The sequence below is a fragment of the Cetorhinus maximus genome, chromosome 12 (genome assembly GCF_964194155.1).
Source record: "Cetorhinus maximus chromosome 12, sCetMax3.hap1.1, whole genome shotgun sequence".
In the NCBI taxonomy this organism is placed as follows: domain Eukaryota; kingdom Metazoa; phylum Chordata; class Chondrichthyes; order Lamniformes; family Cetorhinidae; genus Cetorhinus; species Cetorhinus maximus.
This window is the reverse complement of record NC_135890.1, coordinates 44,944,182-44,970,493: the sequence shown is the minus strand read 5'-3', so window position 1 is coordinate 44,970,493 and position 26,312 is coordinate 44,944,182. Positions and strand designations below refer to the sequence as shown.

At 44.6% G+C, this 26,312-nt stretch overlaps 1 protein-coding gene across 4 annotated transcripts in view; it reads right to left on the bottom strand.

The window, feature by feature from the left end:
* The window catches only part of LOC144687411 (copine-8), a 548,041-nt gene that overhangs the window by 232,273 nt on the left and 289,456 nt on the right, over positions 1–26,312 (bottom strand). For all 4 annotated transcript variants that reach the window (XM_078553528.1, XM_078553530.1, XM_078553527.1 and 1 more), the window contains one exon: positions 25,886–25,947. In XM_078553528.1, coding sequence (XP_078409654.1) covers positions 25,886–25,947 — 62 coding nt within the window. The remainder of the gene's footprint in view (positions 1–25,885; positions 25,948–26,312) is intronic.

Here is a 26,312-nt window from a genome sequence, read left to right as displayed (position 1 = left end):
AGTAGAGACAGGGATGTAGCAAGAAGGCCATTCTGCCCATTTAATTCATCTATCCAGCTGAAAACCCTATCCAAATGGCTTTTAAATAGTCCTAAGGTTTTTGCCTTCACAACACTTCCCAGAAGTCTTGATTACTCTTTGTGGATATTCCCTGAACTCCTTCACAAGTTAAAATTCACTTTGAAACTTGACCTCATCAAATTAAATTAAGAGTAATTTATGCCAGAAAGAAAACACAGGAGGATTATTATTTGACAACTGCAAACTTTCTGATCGATTCTTTTACCATTTCCAATAGTTTCAGCCAAAACACAATAATGATCACTTGGTTTTGTTAATATCAACAGAAGAATTTTGCCTTTGAAACAGAAGTGTTATTTGAGTTACAGCATTTAAAGTAAGAAAAAAAAGAAAATACTGAAAATACTCAGAATCAAACGTAACATTAGTCCATGTTCATTAATATAAAATTCCCACTTTCCTTATACAATAAAGTGAAAATCAAATCATCATGCAAGAAGTATCTTAAACACTGTCAAAAACAAAATACAGCAGATGCTGGAAATCTGAAATTATAACAAAAAATGCTGAAAATACTCAGCAGGTCAGGCAGCATTTGGGGAATGAGAAACAAAGATAACTGTTTGTATAAGGAAAGCTGGAAATTTTATGGCCAGAAATTTCCCCCCGTTTGGCAGGGCGGGGGGGGTTGTGCGGGGGCGGGCGCAAGCTCAATCGGCGCCCCCAATCGGGGTCGCGCCGCCATTTTACATGGGTGGGCCAATTAAGGCCCGCCCATCGTGACACTTGCCCGGAAGTGCTGAGCGCTCCCTGTGCAGGTCAGGGGGAACCTCCTCTCGCCCGTGGATGAGGTTTCATGAAAAGTGCGAAGGCCGCCTGAGCTATTCGCCTGCCCGCCTACCTTAAAGTTAGACGGGCAGCTCACTAAATTGAGTTAATTAGTTTTTAAACAGGACTTAATAGCCCTTTGACAGTTCGACATGCGCACAGCCGACTCGGCTGCACACCCGCCGAATTGACAATCTAAATGACGCGCGATGACATTGGGACGCATGCCCGATGTCACCGCGGGTCATTTTACATGTCAGCGAGAGGGCCCTGTCCCCCCTCTGCTCACTGACTGGAAAATGCTGCCCTATGTTAATGAATGTGGGCTAAAATTATGGTTGATCTTAAGTGGAACCTGATCTTACAGAATTTGTTAAATATTTTGCATACCAGGGATTTTCACATTGAAAATCCCTAATCTTCATTGGCCTTTGATCTTATGAATATATATAGAAAAGATTGTTAAAGGGATAAAAGAAGTTAACAAAGAATATTAGGCTAAATTAAACTGTGGGAGTAGAACAAGAAGTTGTGAGTTCAAAACAGGAAAACCCATTTTAGGGCTGATATCAGGAAATTCACCTTCAGGCAAAGAACAGACGATCGATGGAATAAAATTCCAGATAGAGCAGCAGTGGAAAAAAGGAACAGGGCTGAATGTTACTGCCACAAATCAGGTGGGCCACCCTCCACACTTGTGTAAAATACAGCGTGATGACATTGGGTCAGCATTCCAACGTCATCACGCCAGTCTCCGATATTACGGGCATCAGAAACTCAACCGTGATTTTGGAAAACAAACAATTAACAAGCTGCTGATCCTGTTAAAGACCCAATTGACTGCAATTTCTTGTTGCCCACTCCATTTTACAGTAATTGGATGGGGAAAGGTTTAGGAGTGATTTACGCCAGTTTTGAGAAGTGGCGCAAGGGCAGATAAAAAGGCCTGCATATAGGACCATGGCTGCATGTACAGCAGAGCTTGCTGGTTGTTATTAGACTTCATTTATTCACTGTTTTTAGGCTGCCATAACAAATAAGGAGAGAGTGAGAGGGTAGGGGACCCTTAAATTGGTGACTGTGACCAACTTGCAGTTCACAGAAGAAACCCTCTTCTACCTGGCGTCCCAGCCTAGATGCCCGATTGGGCACAAAGCCCCACTTCCCAATGCAAATTGGCCACCGTCCCACCAAGCAGCCACTAATAGGCATCCGATGCTTGATTAGCTGTGCTGAGACAGTGGGGGCAGGAGCGAGCAGACAACACACTTCCCATTCTGCCTCCCTCATCCCACTGGAATCAGTAAAATCCAGCCCATGCTATCAGATGGACACCACAATGGAGTGGTGTTAGGATTTCTCTAGATCCATTGATCAAGACGGACTGAATGGCCATCTTCCTCTGTAATTATCTCATGATCTTGTAACTATGCCCATGTGAGCTCCTGATCAGTGCCCCAACAAGCAAGGCTCCAATATGGAAAATTCACCTTCAGATTCACCTTCACATTGCCTAAGCACTTCAAAAAATCAAGCACATGATTAAACTCAGCTCATTGGGCAAGATTGACTGCAGAAGATATCTACAATGAATCATATCAAAAATAATAAGTACAATATTATTAAAAAGCTTTTTGAAATAGCTCAATAATAGACAAAATAATTTGCAAATATGAGGAAGCTGTGCTTAAGTTGCATTTGCAATAGTCAACAGCCACTTAATCGTTGTTTTACAACTGACAAATATGCAAAATGTAATGTAGCTTTGAGCCCTTAGGCTTTACTACGAAATGTTTAAGGTTTACAGCAAGTACCAAGAATAACATTTTAATATTTTACTAACTGCTAAATTTATTGAATAATACTCATTACTGAAATATTCGCCATAGGTTTAAAGACTGCAACTTTAGGATAATTTCAAACCATCTGAAATGTCATACTTTAAAAAAAATCTGCTGTTTAAATTGCCCTGAGGAGAAAATGTCTTATCTCTTAGTACAATTATTAAAATGGAATCCAGCAGACTGTTACACATACTATAAAATTTGAGATCACAAAATCTGGACCTTTGTTTTCCTGCAGTGCCTCTTCAGTTGTAAAAAGCAGTTTGATAGGATAAAACATGCCTGATGAAATTGTCTGATCAAATTACTTAATATAATGAGCTAAAGGTATTTTATAATTAATAGGAATGAGCCCAGACAACTATTCGCTGGTGTAATTTGAGCAGACTGAGGAGGCAAAATCCTCAGGAACCACTCCAGTCATGTTCTCCCCCACCATTTCCAGAATTTTCTGCCAAAACTGACAGGAGATGTACAATACATCAACTCATCAATGGTGGGCATATTATAATGCTATGCCAATGACAAAAATGCATCAGGCAATTTCTTTTATTGTGCAATAGCAACACTGAACAGGGGGCATTTGAGCTGTAGAAACCCAGAAAGCTTATGTAATTGATTGTATACAGTCAAACTTTTTATTTTTTTTAAGGTGTTCAGGAGACATCAGCTATTCTGTGTTGCAGTGCATCTCCAGGCCCTATTGCAGCCATTCGCTGCATCTTACCCAGGTAAATTCACTGGCTGAATATTGTATAAAAGTGAAAATCCAGACGGCAAGGTCCAAGTGGACCTGAAAAAGGAATACACCTCTTCAGCAAATAATTGCCTAAAACATGAAAAAAACGAGGGCCAGACACCTGTTCAATTCTCCAGGAAAACAACAGAAACTCTCAAAACCAGCAAAGGAGAATTTAGAAAGGAGAATCTTGAGTGGGCCGAATGACTTCCGTGCGGGCGCAGACGCAATGGGCCAAATGGCCTCATTCTGGTGCAGACAGGAGGGGCCAAATGGCCCCCTTCTGCACCGTAACAATTCAGTGATTCTGTGATTTAGGTGTAAAGTGTATGGGTCGAAGCTTGGAGGAAGTGAGTAGTTTCAAGTACCTGGGGTCAGTGGTGGCAGGAAATGCGATAGCAGATTATCAATGGAACTGAAATGAAGAATCTACAAGACAGTTGAGAGACTGGCCTTGTTATATGGTGCAGAAAGTTGGGCAATATCAAGAAGAGAAGAACAAGGACTGGATACTAATGAGATGCGGATGCTGAGATGTATGTGTAGGGAGTGTCAAGAAAGGACAACATCAGGAACCAGTACATTGGTGGTGAGGGAGTTAACATCAGTAGCATAAAATAAGCTGACAGCGAATTAGCAAGAGCCTCCCTCCCAGTGTCAGATCCCTTGATCAGGCACTGAGTTCCTGACAGCAAGTTCCCCGGCCACTCCCCAGTCCAGAAGCCCGCAAGCAAATACACCAGGGTTTCTTGTTTGAGCATCCTACATGGCAAGTTCCACACTCAGCACTGGGTGAATACCAGCAGCGCTGGGATGATGCCCTTAAGTGGGCATTAATTTCCCACCTAAGAGCCTTAATTGACAGTGGGGCAGGTAGGCCATCCATGGGCCTTCTCGCCACAGACCTTAATCAGGGCAGTAGTGGGAAGGCAGCAATGTCCCCACCCACCACCGTCCAGCATAATTAAATGCCCTCCCACCATCATATGCACCACGGGGGAACACATTAAATTCCACCCCAAGTAACTGGATGTGTAAATTGAACCTATCGTCATAGTATGATTGAGCACTTGAAAAAGTATCAGTTGATCAACATGGATTTGTGAGCAGTTGGTAACTTATGATTAAGCTAACAGATTTTTTTTTTTGAAGAAGTGACTAGCAAATTGACAAGGGTGTCTGTGGATGTTGTCTATATGGACATCTAGTATAAGGTTCTACACAAGAGAGGTATGAGCAACAACAGGAGTTTGCAATAGCTTTGTGTCATGAGTTAGTAATTGATTTGCAGGCAAAGAACAATGAGTGAGGGTAAAAGGTTCGTTCTCTGCTTGGCAGAATGTGACAGTTGGTGTCCCCTACAGATCTGTATGCCTTAGCTATTCAGCAGGTATATTGATAACGAAGACAGAATAGGAAGTTTCTGTCCAAGTTTGCAGATGACATTAAGTTAGAAGGTGCAGTAAATTGTACAGATGGGAACAGGAAGTTACAGAGGCCAGGTTTTTCCAGTCCCCCCGACATAGGATTGGAAATTCCCGCCCAAAGTCAATGGGCCTTTGGATAGTGCATCAAATTTTTTGTCCTGCCCGCGACAATTCCCGCCACAGGCAGGACCAGAAAATCCCGGCCAAATCTCAGACAGACTGAGAGTAAGGGTAAGACTGTAGCTGAATGAAGTTTACTGTGGGCAAGTGAGGGTTCGTCCTTCTTACATCCAAGACAACCCAGGCCAAATGGATGAGGGATTCAGCTGTATCATGAGTGCCCTAAAGTTTTTCTCCCACAGGCTTGCGGGACAGCTAAGCAACAGTTTGGTGGTGGCTCAGCTGCAAGATTGTAACACATTGGGCAGAATTTTATGACAGCGGGATTTCATGTTCCCCCTGAAGTCAATGGGGTTTGGAATGTCTCGCTGCATTTTATGGCCCCGTCCCTGCCAAAACGGGGCCGTAAAATTCTGCCAATAGTTATTTCAATTTTCTTTGCCAGCATGTGAGGGCTTTTAAGGATATTTTAGTAGAAATAGTTGAAGTTTTTCCTTTAATACTCCCAGGGCAGAGCTTGTACACATTTTGGGAATTTGGAGGAGTGCATTATACAGTGGTTCGTTACTTCATGTGGACGGAGTGGGCTGAAAATGGACCTGTGAATTAGCGCCCCTAAATTATTTAAACGCATTCACTGTGGGAAGATGTCTCCTGGGTGCACTCAAGATGAAAATTTACATAACCATTCTAGCACACAAAATCCAGCTGGCCAGAAAATTACATGAGCTGGCTGCAAAAGATGCCTAAGGCCACCATGTCTGATTTTCCAGTGCTCTTGCACCTGATCTTTGCCTTCACATCTGGTAAATATAAATGCAAAATCCACTCTGTTAAACCAAAATGCTGGAGATATACACAAGAGATCCATCAACATCTAGGAATCTTATCAGGGTTTTTGGCAATTCACTCTTGAAAGTTAAAAGGGAGCTCACGTAATCTGATAAGGAGTATCAACGCACAGTCTATTAAAAATCTTTAACGCTCACAAAATTGCTCAACAGCAGAACAAAGGTACTCATGGGCCTTATTTTATCAAGTCAAGTATCAGTATTTGCAAGAAGCACTGGCTGGGAAATCACAGGTGGCAGTCCTGGAGTTTCAGGCTTTGTGCTTCCTGCCAGTGCCACACCTCATTGGCAGTGTCCAAACAGTGAATTATTTGTATATTTAAAATTATCATTACATACTTATCCTATACACAAATCATGCACGCAGTATATCTACAAGATTTGGACAATCACGAGGGTAACAAAGTCATTGGGGCCAACCTTGGAATGCTGTGATAATTGGATCTGCAGCCAATGTTTCCGCACCACATCCCCACCACCACTGAACACTGCAGCTTAGTGCTCAGGTCCCATTAACTGACATGCTTTGAGCAGTGAAGAAGTGCTCCAAGGCAGTTCAGTGCTGTGGAGGGGCAGAAAGTGGGACCCCAATACAATCTTTGTAGCCCAACCAGGCAGCTGCATGGCTGGTCCAAAAAAAAAGCAACCAAAATTTTCCATTAGTTTTTGTGTGGCAAAGGGAAGTATGCCTGCTCTTCCCACAAAAATACTCCACTATACTGCAGAAATCTGAGTGTTGAAGGATGCAACTTGAGCCATCTTTACACTCTTTTAATAAGCATTTACTTTGCTACATTACAAACATGCAAACCCCAAAGTTTCAGTCTGTTCCTATTTATAGGAGCAGAAGTGAATCATCAGTCAATGCCCACAACCTGCATACAATTAAGTTCAAGTAAGCTAAAATTAACATATTCCAATCTGCTGGTCGTCCCAATGTGCCTCCCACCATCCTCATTCTAGAGGATCGCCCACACCCACCCAGCAGCATACTATCAGGACAATAAGCATATGAAAATGGCTCCATTAATTCATTGTGCGAATATCTTTAAAACATTTTGTTGTGCATATACTGGTATAAGAGCCATAACGTATTATCATCATGTTAATAGCTTCCTATGCAAATTGACTGACGTACAATATTTCCCAATGCAGTTTCATTCCAAGAGTTGAACAGCATCAAGTCATGAAATTTAGCTCCAATATTTTTGTAATAACTTTTTTTTCATTTTCCTTAGGCAGATGTTTAACTTCATTATTTTCCCCGCGTTTCGATTCCTTTAACCAATCTCCTTCAGCCCGGGTGATTGTGAGAAAGTGGATTTTCCATTATTTATTGACATGAGTGTCCTTCTGTGGAATGGGACTGATTCTGCAAGTTATAGACCTTGTCCTTTGATAGAATGCACAGCTGCTCCACAATCTGCCATCAGCAAACTGGCCAAAAACTGGTGAAATATGCATGCTGAAGGCCAGTCACTCTGGCTTGGGAATCCAATCTCTGCCCACTGTGCCAATAATGAAAACTATTACAAAGAATTCATGGGATCTACCAAAGGCATACGGGGGAGAACTTGGATAAGACCTGAAAATGAACATCGGCTTCAGAAAGTGCAATTAACCCTCTCTCTCATTCATTCATTCATTGTATTACAGACAATACAGTAAGCTGGTGCTGCTGCTCAATGCGTTCAGTGACTGCACGGATCATCCCAATATTGTGAGTAGCTGGCACTATTTAAAGGCAGCCTGCAATTCTTAAAGACGTATTGTGGCTGCAAGAAGTGAAGGGAACTTTTTCAAAATTCAATGGACAGTGGTACTTTGAGCAATGGCTGAACTTGTGAGAAAGCAAGCAACAATTCAGACAATACAATACACCGAAGAGGTGGAAAGAAAATGTCCAATACGCCCAGGGGTCCAGGAAGCCCTCCAGACATATCTCAGGAGGTAGTGGGAACTAGTAGCGGTGGAGGTCAATGCCTGGGATATAGCTCCAAGAACATGAATGCCACACAGGAATTAGTTTAACAATCTGACATGAGTTGTCAAAGTGCGTGAGTTCATTTTGCTATATTCTACCAACCGCGCCATTAGCTTCAGCTACTGCTCAATTCATTAAACTATAATCACCCACCACCAATATCTCAGAGCTCATTTTAGAACATTAGGAAGCTGCAGACAGACTAAAAGCAGGTGCTACAAAGCTCTATTTCTCCCCCTGAAATCTTTTGAAGAACCACAGAAAGTTCATAAAACGGTACAGGAAGTTCCAACTTGAACAACTCATTTACTCATGAAACTGATTAAGGTAGCTGAAGAAAATAGAAAGAATATGTACTTTGCTGCGAATACCTAATTCATATGTTTTAGAATATTTCTCTTAGTTTAATGAATTAAAGGGTTAAATGTAAGATAAATGAAAAAGCCTGGTTAAGAAACAGTTAAACTAATATAAAGGCAAATTAAACAAGTGTAGGTTTAATTAATCTGTGTTTATCTTACAAGGCCAGAGTTGATAGTGAAAAAAAACTTAAACAGTGAGTGGCCCATCTCTGGACCTCTTTGTGGACTCTGGGAGTCTGAAGAGAGGGCAATTACATCCATTAGAAATATAAATTATTCATATGGGTTACAGGATCAAGGAGTTGTGTTGAAGGTAAAATAATCTGTTTACACTTCTGTTTGAGACCATTGCAAAGCATGCCACATTGTCACAGAGATGGGCTGTAAGGTTAGAAGGTTCTTTTGTTTCAGTTACCTGGGTGTTTTCTCAGAAAGCAGGCAGTTTTAGTATTGGTCTAGGGATAGGCTGCAACTCACTGAGTTGAGAAATTCAAATGAATGAAAGTCAGGCCTGCATCTTAAGCAGTATCATGATAATCTCTTGTATGCAATGTGGAATATTAAGCATTAGTTTCATTGCCTGGTGTAATGCCTTGGATGTTTTTAAAGAGGAAAACTAACAGCTCGAACAACAAAGACATGGTTTTAAAATGGCTGCAGAAGTCACCTGACCTACAAATTGTCCAAGTTTCTAGAAGCCTCTGAACATGGATTACCAGGGGACATGGCTAGGTAGTTCGCCTGATGGACTACACACTTGCCATGGTCTGAACTTTGCAAAACATTAGGACAATAGAGCAGCAAGCTTCATGACTCCAGAAACTGCCAGGAGCAATGAAAGACTAACAAAACTCATTATGCAAGTAGAGTGCTAAGGACCTCCTATCTGTTTTGATGGCATCTTGATAGCTTTGACAACATGAGATCGAAGCTCCGTTAAAATGGATTGGCCTCCATTGTGTGCCGATAGCCTGTTGACACATGGTTGAAACTCCACATGTTAAAATCTATGATTATAAGCTTGTCTGTTTGTTACAGTAAGAAGAGCCTGCAGAAAGTAACACCCAGAAGAAGACTGCAGAATGTAACATCATTTCTCTCTCTCCCCCCTGCTATTCTCAAGTTCGGACCCTATCTATATTACATTTTGGAATACACCAGAAAAGGACAAAGATAAAACAGGAGTTAAAGTTCTAAATTGGCGCAAGGCCAATTTTACTAAGCTGAGGAGTGATTTATCAAAAGTGGACAGGAAACAGCTACTTGAAGGTAAATTAGTGTCAGAGCAGTGGGAGGCATTCAAAAGGGGAGATTCAAGAGGTTCAGAATAAACATGTTCCCACAAAGTAAAATGGTGGATGGCCAAACCTAGAACCCCCTGAATGTCACGGAGCTTACAGGGTAAGTTAAGGCAGAAAAGGAAAGCTTATGTCAGACACCGAGAATTTGACACTACAGAAAGCCAAGAGGAGTATAGAAAGAGGAAGGTGAAATCAAAAAGGAAATTCGGAAAGCAAAGAGAGGACATGGAAGAATGTTGGCAAGCAAAATCAAGGAGAATGCAAATTTGTTTTAATCAATACATTAAGAGGGAGGGGATAACTAAGGAAAGAGTAAGGCCCATAAAAGACCAAGAAGGTAACCTATGTGTGGAGGCAAATGATGTGGGTATGATTCTTAATGAATACTTTGGGCAGAATTTGGCCCTTAGTGGGCATACGGGCTCCACCGGCTCGGTGGCGGGTGGACAGCCGACCCCCACCACCGAAACAGGGTCCGCCGCCATTTTGAGTGGGCGGGCTAGTTAAGGCCTGCCCAGTGGTCTGCCCAACAGGAAGCGCTGTGTGCTTCCTGTGCAGGGTGGGGGGGGGGAGGGAATCCCCAGCTGTCAAAGTGCAATCTTTCATGCATGCGTGCGAAAGAGCACACTGCTCCCTGAGACTAAGTGCTGTCTCAGGGAGATTACTGACAGTCTAAAAATCTTCAAAAATAGAGAAATAAAAATATTATTAACATGTCCTCCTCATGTGACAATGTCACACGAGATGGGACATGTTAATAAATATCGCATTACATTTATTAAAGCTTTTAAAAAGGAACATGAAACCTCATCCCGCCAGTGGATAAGGTTTCATGTATTATCAGAAGCCCGCTGGGGATCCTGGCCTGCCCGCCAACCTTAAGGTTGGATGGGCAGGGTCTTTAATTACTTTAATTACCCTGTCAATGGCCTCAATTGGCCATTGACAAGTCGGTGGGCGGACAGCTGATTTCGGTGTCTGCCCGCCTTCCTGAAAATTAAAAGGGACCAGGATGACGTCGGGGGTTCCTCCCGATGTTATCCCGCGTCATTTTCCCGTCCGCAAGCAGGCCCCGCCCCTAAATCGCCAATGGGAAAATTCTGGCCTTTGTGTCTGTCTTCACAAAAGAGGGGGACGATGCAGACATTGTAGTTAAGGAGGAGGAGTGTGAAATATTGGATGTGATTAACATAGAGAGAGAGGGAAAAGTGGATAAATCACCAGGTCCAGATGAAATGTACCCCAGGCTGTTAAAAGAAGCCAGGGTGAAAATAGCGGAAAGTCTGACCATCATTTTCCATTCCTCACAGGATACAGGTGAATTGCCAGGGGATTGGACATCTGCTAACATTGTAGCTTTGTTTAAAAATGGAGCAAGAGATAGACCGAATAATTACAGGCCAGTCAGTCTGACCTCGGTAGTGGGCAAATTATTGGGATCAGTTCTGAGAGGCAGGATAAACTGTCACTTAGAAAGACATGGATTAGTCAAGGACAGTCAACATAGATTTATTAAGGGAAGGTCATGCCTGACTAATTTGATTGGGAAGAATTTTCCGGTCGGCGAGTGGGGGCGTGCCCGCCGAACTGTCAAAGGCCTATTAAGGCCATTAAAAAAGTAATTAAAGTTGTTAAGAATGCTGCTCTTCCAACCTTAAGGTTGGTGGGCAGGCAAAGAGCCCAGGCGGCCTTCGCATTTTTCATGAAACCTCATCCATGGGCAGGATGAGGTTTCATGAAGGGTTTATTAATTAAACATTTTTGAAAAAATTAATGGACATGTCCCAGCTCATGTGACAGTTTCACATGAGGGGACATGTCCTTAAAATTTTTTTTCACCTTTATTAAATTTTACAGAACTTAAACTAAACTCCCTGATGCACCTCTGCCTCAGGGAGCTTTCTGCGCTCTTTCACGTGCATGCACTTCCGGGTGTACATCACGTTGGGCGGGCCTTAATTGGCCCGCCCACCTAAAATGGCAGCACGCACCCGATCGGGGGGGCCGATCGGCTTTGCGCTCGCTCCCGCCCGCCCCTGCACAATCCCACCTGATGGGGGGAGGAAAATTCAGCCCATTGAATATTTTTGAGGAAATAACAAAGACTGATGAGACTAGTACAGATGATGTAGTCTACATGGATTTTAGCAAAAGTTTTGACAATGTCCCACAGTGCTGACTGGTTAAAAAAAATAAAAGACCATGGGATCCACGGGAATGTAGCAAGCTGAATACAAAATTGGTTCAGTGGCAGGAAGCAAAGGGTAATTGTCGGTGGATGTTTTGTGACTGGAAAGCTGTTTCCAGTGGGGTTCCACGGGGCACAGTACTAGGTCCCCTGCTTTTTGTGGTATAGATTAATGATTTGGACGTAAATGTAGTGGGAATGATCAAGAAGTTTGCAGATGACACTAAAATTGGCCCGCGGTTGACAGTAAGGGGGATTGCTATAGACTGCAGGAAAATATCAATGAACTGGTCAGCTGGGCAGAAAAGTGGCAAACGGAAGTGTGAGGTGATACATTTGGGGAGGTCAAACAAGGTAAAGGATTACACAATAAATGGGAGGATACCGAGTTGTAGAGGAAGCGAAGGACCATGGGGTAAATGTCCACAGATCCCTGAAGGTAGCAGGACAGGTTGATAAGGTGGTTAAAGAGGCATATGGAATCTTTTCATTTATTAGCCAAGGCATAGAATATAAAAGCAGGGAGGTTTTGCTATAACCATATAAAACATTAGTTAGGGAACAACTTGAGCACCGTGTGCAGTTCTGGTCACCGCATTACAAGGATACAATTACATTAGAGAGGGTACAGAGAAGATTTATGAGGATGTTGCCAGGACTGAAAAATTGCAGCAATGAAGAAAGATTGGATAGGCTGGGATTGTTCTCCTTAGAATAGAAGAGGCTGAGGGGAGATTTGATCAAGATGTACAAAATTGTGGGGGCCCTGGATAGAGTGGATGGGAATTGGGGCCTATTTACTTTAGCAGAGAGGTCAGTGACTAGGGGGCATAAATTTAAAGCAATTGGTAGAATGATTAGAGGAGAGATGGGGAAACTTTTTTTCACCCAGAGGGTTGTGGGGGTCAAGTGCTGTAACCTGCGGGACTACGGACCAAAAGCTGAAGTCTGGGATTAGGCTGGGTGGCTTATTTTTCAGCCGACACAGACACAATGGACCAAGTGGCCTCTCTCTGTGCCATAAACTTTCTATGATTCTAAATAGAGAATTTTAATTGAAAGGAACTTCAAGTGTCACAGCATCCACTTTGGAAAAACATGGATTACAGCTTTAAAGAGACTGTCTCCAGAAAAAACGGCCGACTTACATCGACTGTAACACTCCTGGAATTTTCAAGACCCCAAAGGAACATCAGAACACACATTTCTTATTTTCCTTACGGACTTTGACTCTTACCAATTCCATCTCCTCCGCCCAGTGACATGTTTTCCGTGTACGTTGTGGAATTCGGGACGCGTTTCCGCCTTTTTAATAAGTTTTATACTTTTTTCTGAAGCAGTTTTTAAACAATAAAACTAACTCCTTACTTGTTAACTCAAGAGGTCAGGCGGGCTAATTTCTTCATAAAGCTTTGCATATGGTCAAGTACATATTGAACTGAAAATTCACAATTTTCTAAAAATTCAAACTCTGTTAAAACCACCCTCAGGGCCAGGATATTCCATGCGTTGGGCAGGATCGGCGGGAACGGGCACGGGCGGTAACGGAGCTGACTGCGATCGGCCGGGCACCACAATTTCACACGGGTGGGCCAATTAAGGCCCGCCCAGCATGGATCACGAGCGGTAGTGCTGAACGCTACCTGCGTGGGCGGGGGGGAGGAGGGAGAGTCGGGTCCAGCGCTCTTTAAGGATGCTTCAATCTCCGAGGCATGGAGCTGCCTCAGGGAAATTCAAGCGCTTTTTAAAGACATTATTAAAAACATTAAAAATTTAATGAAACATGTCCCCTCGTGTGACTGTGTCACATGAGATGGGTCATGTTTTTATTTTCAAAATGAAGTTTTTATATAATCAGTATTAGCTTTAGGAGACCTCATCCAGCTCGTGGATGAGGTTTCCTAAAAAATGTAAAGGCTGCTTGGCCTTTTCGCCTGCCGCCAACCATAAGGTTGGACGGGCAGTGTAAATTTGGAGTTAATTAGTACGTTAATGGCCTTAATAGGCCTTTCAGTTATTGGCGGGCTCACACCGGAGTTGAACGAAATATCGCGAGACAGCGTGATGATGTCGGGACGCACACCTGACGTCATCGCGCGTCATTTTACGTTCCGGCGTGTCGGGCCTGCCCCTGCAGGCCAAATGTAAAATTCTGCCCCAGGAGCGGATGAGAGAGGAATTTATTCACCCCTCCAAAATTTGTCGTAACAGGTTTTTTAAAAAAACTAACTTCATTTCACGACACTAAAGCTATAAAAAATCCTGGTTTGCGCATACTTGAAAAACTATGATTTTCATCTCATTACTGTCCAGATTTCAAGCAGCAGTGAGAATCATCAGGAACTAAAAGATGGCAAAACTGCCAAGTTCCTGCTCAGAGTGACGTTCGACATTCAAGGCAGGCTTGGGATTGACATCTATTTAGAGCCCCGAAGAGCAGACAGCTTCATTACCATATGAATAAGAGAATGTTCTAGAGCTTTGTGCAATATTTGGCCCAGGCAAGCTAGGCTGACTGTCCAGCACTTGGCTGAAATCTGACAGTGGGCAGGACTCAGACCAATCTGTAGACAGAAAGCCATTTAAACGCCCCAGACACTTTCAAAGGAACACCCTCTTTTTATTTTGTTCCCAAATGGCAGTTAGGCTTTCACGAATGACACGTGTAGTTATTTATTTATCGCTGACAGCAGAGGGTTTGTCACTGAGATTCCATCGAGGTAACACACTTGAGGAGAAAAGTGAGCAACAGAACAAAACAGGCCAGTCAGGCTGCCGGAGGGGCGATCTGGACTCTCCTGCTCACACATGCACTCTTATCTCAGTAGCTGCAAAGTGAGAAAAGTTGGCTTTCGCTGTTGTTGGAGAGTGCCACAGCAAAATTCTGCTTCGAGGGATCTGATGCAGCATCAACCAGAGTTCAGCTCCCATCAAAGAAGTGTATGGCCGTTTGCTAATAAATTAATGCCAGCACATATGATCTGTTTCCCTTTGCTCTGGCCTGCAACTCCTTAATCCCATCACCCTTTACATTTAGTAAAGCTTGTTGTTGGGTTGAGTTGCCTTCTAATACTTTCCAGGAGCTTGCCAGATCTTTGTCTCCCTCGTTTTGATACTTCTCTTTAATCGTCCCCACCCCTTTGAATTTGGGTTGTGTACAATTTCCATCCCCTGCCAGTGGCATAAGCAGAATTTGCAGCAGAATTGTGAATCATTATGCAAGTAAGGTTAGACATAAAAATTGTGTCTTCCGAGCAGCTGGGATGCTGGTGGGCCTTAAAGCAGTGCAAAGCTGAATAGAATTATTTTACACTTAAAGCAGAAAATTGTCCCCACTGGTTTTATTTCCATACATGCTGAAGGATATTGAGGATCTGGAAAGGAAGCAGACAGAGGTGACCAAAATGATACTGAATCTTAATAATGATGTTACCTATGAACATAGGTTCCAAGAGTTAGGGCTATTTACTTTGAAGAAACACAGTCTTAAAAGGATATAATTTAAGTTCTTAAATGATAGAGCTCTAGTTTCAGTCAAGTTTGACAGGTTATTTGAAGTGGATAGAAAGTAGGATTAGAGACCATGCCTATAAATTCCATACTTTAAACTTCAGATTAAATGCCAGTATCTATTTATTTTCGGGAACACTACAGGATTTAGAACAAACCACCAAGACATGGCAAGGTGTCACAACATTAAAATGGAGCTTGGAAAGTTGCAATTATAGGGAAGACAAGTTATGTGTTGGTGGTGATTGTGATGAATTGCGAGCAATTGCAATCTTTTCGAAATTACTTGATTGACTTTGAAATTCACAGAGCTTTTTTCTGTCTGAAGATGGCATTGCTAGGAAGACGGTCGACAATGTGCGACAGATTGCACTGTTAAAGGGTGGACTTGATGGCCATTTCTTGTCCTTCTGTCTGTTTGTATAAACAATCATTTTCTTGGTGAAGATGGTCATAGAAATATATTAGTTTTAGAATCTGGTTTATGGGTATATTCAAATCCTTTTCCTGCTTATTTCATGTTATACCTGTAAATGAGTGGTCGTTGAGGCTCTATATGACCTAACACATTGACGATATCTATGTAGTAATTCTGTTAAAATGAACAAATAACAAACTTGATAAACCAAGTGCTACTTGGACTGACTTTTTGCCTGTTAGTGTAGAGAGGTAAATCAACTCAATTCAGTACAACTTGCCATTCATTGAGAATTCAGTGTTTCTCCTCCCTCTTTTTCACTGAGTTTGGTGTTATTTATTAAATTAGATATCCTAATGTCAATACCCTTATGGAGGTTAGTAAAATAGACAGCAAAGACCCAACACATGACCCCAGGGAAGCACACCAAGTCACAAATCAGCCTTTTTAAAATCTTTTCAGTTTACTGTAATAACTAATGGGAATTTCAAAGTAGAAAATGAGGGTGGAATCTTCTGTTAGTGGTGAGGGTCTCGCCTACTAACTTTAGAGCCAACGAGAGGATGCCTCTTCTTTGGAAGACCTGCCAGATCTTTTGCCAATCAGGCAGATCCGGGGACCTCAGCGGGCCATCCTCCAGAATCAAGACCCCAGAGATGGAAGTCCCACCCGCCAAGAGCTGCTGACCAATCAGAGGCTGGCAGCTCCTGTGATCAGCAATGCCAAAGAGGAGGCTGGGAACAGTACTCCCCCAGACTCCCAGGACACAGGAGACAGGCAAGAAATAGGGGGTGGGGGTCACAGGGAGAGGGGGAGGACGGAGGTGCGGGGGGGGAGCGGGGGGAGCAGACGGAAGGGGGGTGGTGGGGGAGAGAGGGAGGAGGGGGGAGGGGGGAGGGGGGGGCAGCGGGCAGGCAGGGGGCGGCGGGCAGGCAGGGGGTGGGGGGTGGGCAGGGGTGCGGCAGAAGAAAGGGCATGGGGTGGTCCTCAGCGGGTGTCCCCCTGCCCAATACCCATGTTCCCGATCAGGCACTGAATACCTTTCATCAAGGGACCCAACCCCAGCCACTCCTACCCCCCACCCCACCCACCCCAACCCCCCACCCCACCCAAATGACAGGCACACTTTTGTCAGTCGTGCAGGCTGCACATCAGCGGGGCAGCCTGGAGCTAGATTAATCCCAGCAGCCGCGGAAAGAGGCCCTCAAGTGGTCATTAATTGGCCAATTGGTGGCTGGATGGGATGGTTTACCATGTACCTTCTCATCCAGAACTTAATCCTGGTGGAGGTGGAATGGTGGAGGGATTTCGGTACCCCACCATCCTGGCTAATTAAGCTCGCCACCTCTGGCAGCTGAAAAATCCACCGAGTGTTTCCAATTAGAATCACTGCCAAATGGAGTTGTCTTCTGGTTCCAACTATCTGGACAATTTATTATCCAATTTGCAGTTTTCTTAGTGGTCCCATGTGCTACAAGTCTCACAAGGAACGTTATCCAATGCTTATCGGGAGACAAGTTGCATCATGACAACTACATTACCAGTATCCACAAAGTGATCCTCCTAAAATTTTCATAGGCTTGTTACACTATCTGCCATTCATAAACCATATTACCTTAGGTGTACTGTTATTCTTTCTATATGCTGTAAAAAAAATACCTACTCACATCCAATGTATATTAATATTTTAACTTCTATTTTTACCCACATTTTTAGTGCACCTGTGGGTTTTTCACCCAACCGAGGTCATTAATTAATCTTTCAACTTCCACAATAGCCATTTATTTAATATTTTAACATCCATCAATCAAAATGGCATCCTGGGGGCAATTTCCTCCAGCTGTGGGTGACAGGTTAAAAAGTGTTAACAGTCGAAAAACCAGCCAGTCATAACTCACGTGCAAAGAAAAGGCTTTCACACTTTTCAAGTACCTAAGTTAAGGAAGCAAGGAGCTTGTCTTTGACCTAATTATGGAATTAAACAAACAAGTTTTGTAAATTCAAGATCTGACTGGTCTCCTGATGTCAGCTATCGCGACCCTACCTAACCTTGATGTCAGAAATCTGAGGTGGCAATCAGCACTGCAGCAAGTAACAGGTCACAGGTAAAAAACGAGGGGCAGGATTTCATGGGCTCCCACCAATGGGTTTACAGACGGCAGGGCTCTGTAAAATTCTATGGGTGGCCTTCTCACCAGCTACCTACCTACTCCCGAACTGTGAGAAATTTTACAGAGGTGTGAGGGGAAGGTGAGGCTTAGGACAGCCCACCCCATCCTCGTCCCAATAGAAGCTAATTGGCCACTTTAAGGGCCCTTCCCACCCAGTCACAATTTTGATGCTCACTGGAGAAGACCAGGGACAAGGGGGAGGTCTGGCAGGTTAGCATGTTCAGGCCTTGAGCAGAAATTGGAGAGAGGGCAGGGGAGCACTTCCATTGCTAGCTCCCTTTTCCCATCACAGCCCCTCCCCACGTCAGTCAACGTCCCCTTGAACTCATCCTCCCCCGGCCTTTCCAACATGACTCCCCACACTCCTCACCCCTAGCCCCACCGGGGCTTCCCCTCCTGTTGCCACTGTGGGACCCCCCCAAACTTACCTTTGTCCTGGGCTCCAGGTACTTGGAATCTGGGGATTGTCTGAGTCCTAGGAGTGGCCGTCATTCTCAGTGGCGTTGCTGGGACTACAGAGCAGCCGGTCAATCACATTGGCTGGCACTCTCTGAGTGGGACATCCTCCCAGCAGATTGGTAAATGGGTGAGGGGCTGCTAACATCGGTGGGGAGACCCCACCATCTGAAAATTTCTGCCCTAAGTGTTACAAATTACACCCAAAGATTTTTAAAAGTGCAAAACCAGTGAAAGCAACATCAGATGTCATGAAAACTATATGAAGAAAACCAATGAGTGCTGTACAGCCTTAGCACTTCATCCAATTTTATGTATTTTATATACATCATTCTCTAATTTCCATACATTGCTTGAATCATCTTTGGTTTTCCCTGATCTTTACTTTAGCCTCACAATTTAACAATTTAGATTGTTTTTTCATTACCTTAATTTACCTGTGGGTGACAGATTAATAAGTGAGACGGTGGTAGGGTTGTGAACAATTCACGTAATTGTCTTTCCTAGTCTGTGGACCAAAGGGTACACTTTTACCTGGGTCTTTGAGAACTAAATGCTGGTTAAATAAATCAATAGATTCAAAAATATTTTGTATAGGTGATACATCAGTTCAGTTCAGCTATCAGGTCATTAAGGTGCTATTATTTATATCATTTAATACATTTTGATGGCCTCTGCCATTTTGAAACAATACAATTTATATTTTTACAGTCGCTAAAACACTATCCTCTCAGTTTAATCACTAACAATAATTTCACAGTAGAAAATTGAATGCATGTCATGTTTCATTCAAGCTTAAAATCTGCATTTCACTAAGCTGAAGCTAAATCATATTATTCCATTATTATTTGATTACTGAGTTGAAACAAATGGTAAATATCCTATGCGTTCTCCCAAAATCTATTGGATATGTGAAAATAACTATTACGAATTAAATATAATATTTTTCAAGATTTCTGCTAGATAAGTTAAACAAATCAATTTCTAAAATTGCCTCTGACACAGCAGCAGTTAACATCTCTCCTCGTAATTGTTTTAAATGTTCTTCACTGTCACCGCTGAAATTAGACTTGAATGTTAACATCTATTAAGACATAATGTCGCACTTTGCTTGACTGGTTTTCAATGTACGTTTAATTTCGACAGGGATGGGAAGGGATAGTCCAGTGGCACAAAACATTTAGGCCGGGATTTTCTGGCCCTGCCGAAAGTCTTTTGGCTGACCCACCGCAGCCCCCATGGTGGATCCTGCCACAGCGGGGCTGGAAAATCCCAGCTAAATTTCAGCAGAAAACACCTTTTGTGCAATAACGGTTTCTGCAGATGTTAATTTTACCTTTGAGACTGCATATTTCTTTCCATTTTTTTTTACACAATATACAAATTTTGTGAGGATCACAAACTTGGAGTGGCAGACACACCTATATTAGTATTGAGATGGGCTGGTCTCACCTTATTTTGCAAGACTCGGGTTCTCCCACCCAACCCCTTTCATTTCAATTACCCCATGCCCATGAAGATTTGGCGCAGTGTTTCCTGAATGCAGATGAACACATTGGGGAGAGAGTGGGGGTAGGGCATCTGGCAAGACTCCTTAAGGGACAGTGCATTTTTGTTGAGGCAAAATTGGGTTTGTCACTCAATAATTAGCGCTCATCCCTATTGTTTGCCATTTCCAGAACTGTGTTATCTGCGCTGTGATGTGAACCAATGTTCACATACTAGAATGCTGAACATGCTCAGCCATTTACTTAAGATAGCTGGGAAGTTCAGACAAAGGAGGATTAGGAGAGAGATGCAAGATTACCAGATGGAAGTCATGCAGATAGTAAATGTAATCTCCTAGGGCCGAGATTTTCTGTGCCTGCTGGCGTCAGGCGTGTTTGGTAGCTTGAGCGGGCATTGTGGTGAGAAGGCCAAAAATCGGCATCACGACGTCGTGAAACCAGTTTGTGATGGTCCACTCAGCCCGTCGAAAGTGGGCCACGTTTCCCTCCATCGGGCTTCAGGAACCTCATTGTAATACATCGGCATATCATTATAAGGCCAGCCGCCGGGCTCATCCCCCCTGCTGGATTGTCCGCCCACATCAGCGGGAAAACATGCCGGTGCAGAACACGTCTTGACAACCGCGACGTGCAGAAGTTGGGACATACTGCCAGGGCCTTGCTCACATCGCGGATATCCAAGGAACAGAAGATGCTGGAGCCCAACAGCAATGGGATCCTGGAGGAATGTCCATGACATGCTGGGTGGATTCCCATGAACATGGCTCTGCTGAAAAGCAGCTCACGGAAATTGGAAAGTTATTGTTGACACTCACAATGGATGATGGTCGAGGGGGTGGGAAAGGAAGGTCTAGGATCGACTGGGAGAGGAAGAGGTGTTGAGGTGGGTGAGGTTGAGGTGGGTGAGGTTGTGGGGGGTGAGGTTGTGGGGGGTGGGGTAATGGGGGAGAAGATGGCAACTGGGAAGGTAGGTGTAAGGGGGGGTGGAAGGCTTAAGGGAAGGAGATTGGAGGGGGGAATGAGGTGCGGATAGGGAAAGGGGTCCAGGGGGAGGAAGGAATATGGAGAGGGGAAAGAGTCCAGGGGGAGGAAGGAGTGCGGAGAGGGGAAGGGGTCCAGGGGGAGGAAGGAATGTGGAGAGGGGAAAGAGTCCAGGGGGAGGAAGGAGTGCAGAGAGGGGAAGGGGACCAGGGGGAGGAAGGAATGTGGAAAGGGGAAAGAGTCCAGGGGGAGGAAGGAGTGCGGAGAGGGGAGGGAGTCCGCGGGAAGGAAGGAGTGCAGACAGGGGAGGAGGTCCAGGGGGAGAAAGAAGTAAGAGTAGAGGAAGGAATCAGGGAGGGGGAAGGAGTAAAGCTGGAGGAGAAGTGAGGCTGGAGGAAGGAGTCGGGAGAGGGTAGGACTAAGGATGGCGGAAGTAGTAAGGGTGTCTGAGGGAGTCAGGAAGTAGAACAGACTAACTGGGGTGGGGTGCGGGGTGTGGGGGGTGGGTATGGAGTCCGGGAGGTGGAAGGGCTAAGGGCAGGGGGAAGGGGTCTGGAGGGAGGAAGGAATTCCAGGGTGGGGGGTCTGCAGGGGTAAGGGGCTCCATGGAGGGAATGGTTTCGAAGGGGAGAAGGGGTTCTGGCAGGGGGAGGGAGTCCAGAGGGGTTGGGGTGGGGAGCATGTGCAGGTGAACAAGAAAGGGAGGGGTCTGATGGGTCCATAACTGCCTGCTGGGGAGAGAAATAAGGGTGGGCATGGTATGAGGGAATGGTGAGAATGACCGAGGGCACAGTGAGGCAGTAGGGTGGGAGAATGAGGTTTTGACGGTAGCGATAGAAGGGATGGTGAGGGTGGTTGGTGGGGACTCGGAGGCAGACATGGGCCCTGGGGGTGGGAAGGAGGAGGTCAGGAAGGTGAATGTGGATGGGGGTGGGATTTTTGGGAAGGAAGAGAATGTGCACATTCACCTGGACATCCCCAAAGGAAAAGCGTTGTGGCTGGTAGGTCACGGAGGGGAAGTGGAAGGTGATGCTGAGGGGTCAATTGTGATGGGGGAAAGGTAATGGGTGAAAGGTAATGGGTGACTGTGGGAGGGGAAAAGACGGGGGAGCTGACAAAAAAGCGAATCTAGGCCACACTGTCCAAATCGAAAATGAAATGACAGTCGTGGTGGGCGAGATCAGGTGCAGCATGGGAGTGTGATCATTGGGTTGGCAGAGATGCAGGTCAGCTCAGATAGACAACTGAAAGTGAATCCCAGCAGGCAGCATTCAAAATGGTCAGGACATTGAAGTGAGCCTGATACGTGAAGGATTTGTGTGCGTGGGAGAGTGCTTGCACGAGGCTCCAAAAGGCCCTGCCACACACACATTTCTCCCTCCAAAGTCACTCATGGGCTAGCTGCTCCCTCTACGGTGACAGAGGACGAGGTTGAGGGGGTCACAGGCAAAGGGGAGTCGGAGGGAGAGGACAGCCCCTGAGATTCCTGAGTGGATGGCCCAGGGGTGTCGAGCTGCCACTCCTCCTCCCTTCAGGTGACCGAGGGCCCCAGCCTGACTCCTTAAGAGGAAGGAGCACCTGGAGGGACATCGAGGTGCCCCGTGTCTGTCCAGTGACTACCAGGTTGTGTACCCAAGCCTGCTCTAGATCTAAATTCCAATGATGTGTGTGTCTCTACGCTGGTGGAGGGTGCGGTTAAACACTGTGACAGGTCGTCCAGACTACTTATTTCCAGCTCTTCAATGGAGGAGGTGTCCTCTTGGCTGGAGGTGAGAACGTGAATGGACTGAGGGACTGGCTGGCTGAGGGTGCAGGTCGCTTGGCAGATCTCTACTTTGGTTCACAGGGAGCTAAGTAGTATATGGCAGCAGATTCAAAGGCAGGAGAGAGAGCGCTCACATTTGCGTTCAGAGAGAGATGATGTAGTGCAGGATCCTTAAGAGGGTGTTCTCCGCTGACCTCACCATCACTGCAGACATGGTCCATGTCCTCACCGGTCAGCACACTGGCACACTCCTCAAAGGGAGTAAGGGGCCTACTGTGGGCCACTCCACCCCCCGGTCTGAAACCTCTTCCTGCTAATGTGAGCAGGCTTCCCTGCATGAAAACAAATGCAGAGAATGTGAGCAGGATACATGGCACTAGATTGAATGTTTGTGTGGTGACCAGAGCCATGGACAGGACAAGAACGCGAGCTCGATAGGATATGAGCCTGATGAAGATGTGAGGGTGTGTGTGAAAGTTAGTGGTGTTGTCCCTTGAGCTGTAAGATCCCTATGGATGTGTGATGGGTTAGTGAGTGTGTGAGTTGAGAGTGATGAGAAGAGTGAATTATCTTAGCAGAACGGATGAGATCATTCATCCTTTAATGGCACCGGGTGATTGCCCTCTTTTTGCCACCGCCTCCTAAGCTGGGTTAGTGATGTTGCTGCCCATCCTGTGGCCAGAGTGGGGATAGACGACATCACGGCGAACCTCCACTGCGTCCAAAAGATGCTCAAGGGTCGTGTCACTGAATCTGGGGGCGGCAGTTGTTTTGCCTTTCAGGGCCATGTCTTCCATGCAGCAGTTGTGGACTGGAAGCACAGAGCTGTGCACGTGGCTGGACTTTAAATATGGTGCCTGGCGAGACGATGGCGTGGTGGGCAAAGCCCAAAGGTGAGAGGCCGCCCGCCTTAGAAACAGTGTGTTTCCCAGGAATGCATAATTAATACGGTGGGTTTGGGACAATACGGCATGAATAGCCACCATTGTGGCTGGCGGGTAAAGCGTTGTTTTACCCGTTCGTTGCCGCACTTAGCTCAAGTCTGGTACGATTCCAGCCTCGTTGTGCAACTGTCTAAAAAACTCTAAAAAAGCGTTCCCACCTTTTCACTATTTATAATTGGGTATAAAGTGAAACTGGTGCATGGCAACAGTAATGCACAGTATGGAAACCACCTTTCCTCTTTTCTATGCACTTTATATTGCCAAAAAACCATTTGGATTCAGTGGGAGTTAGGAATAGAGCTCACCAGAAAAAGCTGAAATTCAATGCAGGAGCGAGCAATATGACTTTTGAACGGCTGAATTTTCTTCTTGGGAGTGCACAAGTCAGGCAGAATCACAGCTCTGTGTACGACTCTGCCCGGGATTTTTGTCTTTCCTGCAGGGTTGGGATCGCAGTGCAGTTTGCGAGCAGCAATCCAACATGGACAACGTGCGGGCGCTGCAGCGGGTTGGTGAGAAGGTCCACCTTGGTTCTTGGCGACAGCAGCATGGATCCTAACATTGGCCCCCAAGCCTCACACCTCACCACCGCTGCAGTCCATGTGGTATAGGCGCACCCACAGTGCTGTTAGGGAGGGAGTTCCTGGCTTTTGACCCAACGACAGTGAAGGAACAGTGATATTTTCCCAAATCAGAGTAGTGAGTGGCTTGGAGGGGAACATCCAGATGGTGGATGCTCCCATGTGTCCGCTGCCCTTGCCCTTCTAGATGGTAGCGATTGTGGGTCTCGAAGGTGCTGTCTAGGGGGCCTTGGTGAGTTTCTGAAGCACATTTTGTAGATGGCACACACTGCTTCCACCGTTCGTCGCTGGTGGAGGGAATGAATGTTGGTGGAAGGGGTGCCAATCAAGCGGGCTGTTTTGCCTGGATGGTGTCAAGTCTCTTGAGTGTTGTTGGAGCTGCACTTATTCAGGCAAGTGGAGAGTCTTCCATCACACTCCTGACTTGTGCCTTGTAGATAGTAGACAGGCTTTGGGGAGTCAGGAGGTGAGTTACTTGCCACAGGATTCCTAGACTTTGACCTACTCTTGTAGCCATAGTATTTATATGGCTAGTCTAGTTCAGTTCCTGGTCAATGGTAACTCCCAGGATGGTGATAGTAGGGGATTCAGTGATGGTAATGCCATTGAACGTCATGGGGTGATGGTTAGATTCCCTCCTGTTGCACATGGTCATTTCCTGGCACTTGTGTGGCATGAATGTTGCTTGCCACTTGTCAGCCCAAACCTGGATACTGTTCAGGTCTTGCTGCATTTGGACATGGGCTGCTTCAGTATCTGAGAAGTCGTGAATGGTGCTGAACATTGTGCAATCATCAGTGAACATCCCCATTTCTGACCTTATGATGGAAGGAAGTTCATTGATGAAGCAGCTAAAGATGTTTGTGCCTAGGACACTACCCTGAGGAACTCCTGAAGTGATGTCCTGATTGACCTGCACAACCACAACCATCTTCCTTTGATCTAGGAATGACTCCAAGCAACAGAAAGTTCCCCCCCCACCGATTCCCAATGACTCCAGCTTTGCTAGAGCTCCTTGATGCCATACTCAGTCAAATGCTGCCTTGATGTCAAGGGCAGTCATTCTCACCTCACCTCTGGTGTTCAGCTCTTTTGTCCATGTTTGAACCAAGGCTGTAATGAGGTCAGGAGCTGAATGGCCTGACCCTAGTGAATACCTTCTTGAAGAAACTGTCTCCTTGCAAGGCATTGATTGCAACGTCATATCATTGTGTCAGGAAAGCCAAAGAAAGCCATAATGACCAATGCTTCAATATTTACTGACTAGGTATTGAACCTGAAAACATATCAATGTTTCCATTAACAAAGATGTCACTAAATTGTATAAAATGAAAATATTTTCTGGTATTTTTATCCAGATCATTTACTTCAAACATTCCAGACTATGTAACTTCAAATAAGTGCAAACAGCATAAAATTATTAAACTGATAAAGATTCTAAATGTAAGGCATTAGTAATCCATGTTCCGACACCAGCTGATAGAATGACAATATGGTTTAAATTGCTAACATAGGCAATGGAGCAGTAGAGTACTCCACACCCCAGAAAGAGTGAATAGTTTGTATGCAATGGGTAAATTTAAGGCTAGGTTTAGTAATGTTTTCATTGCCAAATTTGGGGTATGTAGAGGATTTAAGAAAGTAACATGGTCACCAAAACCACATTTTTTTAAAGAATGATTTGATTGGTTTGTTTTTTGAAAGTTTGGCTTTACATTCTTGATTTAGTAGCAGCAGTAATGAGATACCTGTATTGGAGTAAATCACAATGGTTATCTGAAAGGTTGTCCTGGTTCAAGCCAATCATTAAATGGTGATATATAGATTTACACTTAAGGTATTGTGTGCTATGTGCAAGATTTATATGGAACAACTTAAATACTCACCCTCCTCTGATGTAATCAAGGAAAGTGCACTCAGTTTCAACTGCAAAGGAAAGCAACGTAACCTAGGAAAAAAATAACAGAAGCAACTGTTTTGTCTCACGAGAAAGTATTACAATGCAATTCGCAAACAAACGCTAAGCCCTCTGCAACACACTCCTGGCAAGCATAAAGAAGCAAGAGTAACATTTTAAATGGGAAAATTATATAATTTTTAATTAATGTGGGGATATATATATTACCTTACAAAGTGGTGATCTAGAAAGGTCGCTGTGCTATTTTAAAAACCATGTTTCTTTCATCTTTCTATTCTAGTTACAGTAGTTGCATGAGTTTTTTTCTTACTTTGATATCAGTTAGTACATTGGGTTGCCTACTAAACTCGAGGTCTTATGAGGGAAAATTCTTAGCTTACTGCTACGGTATATTA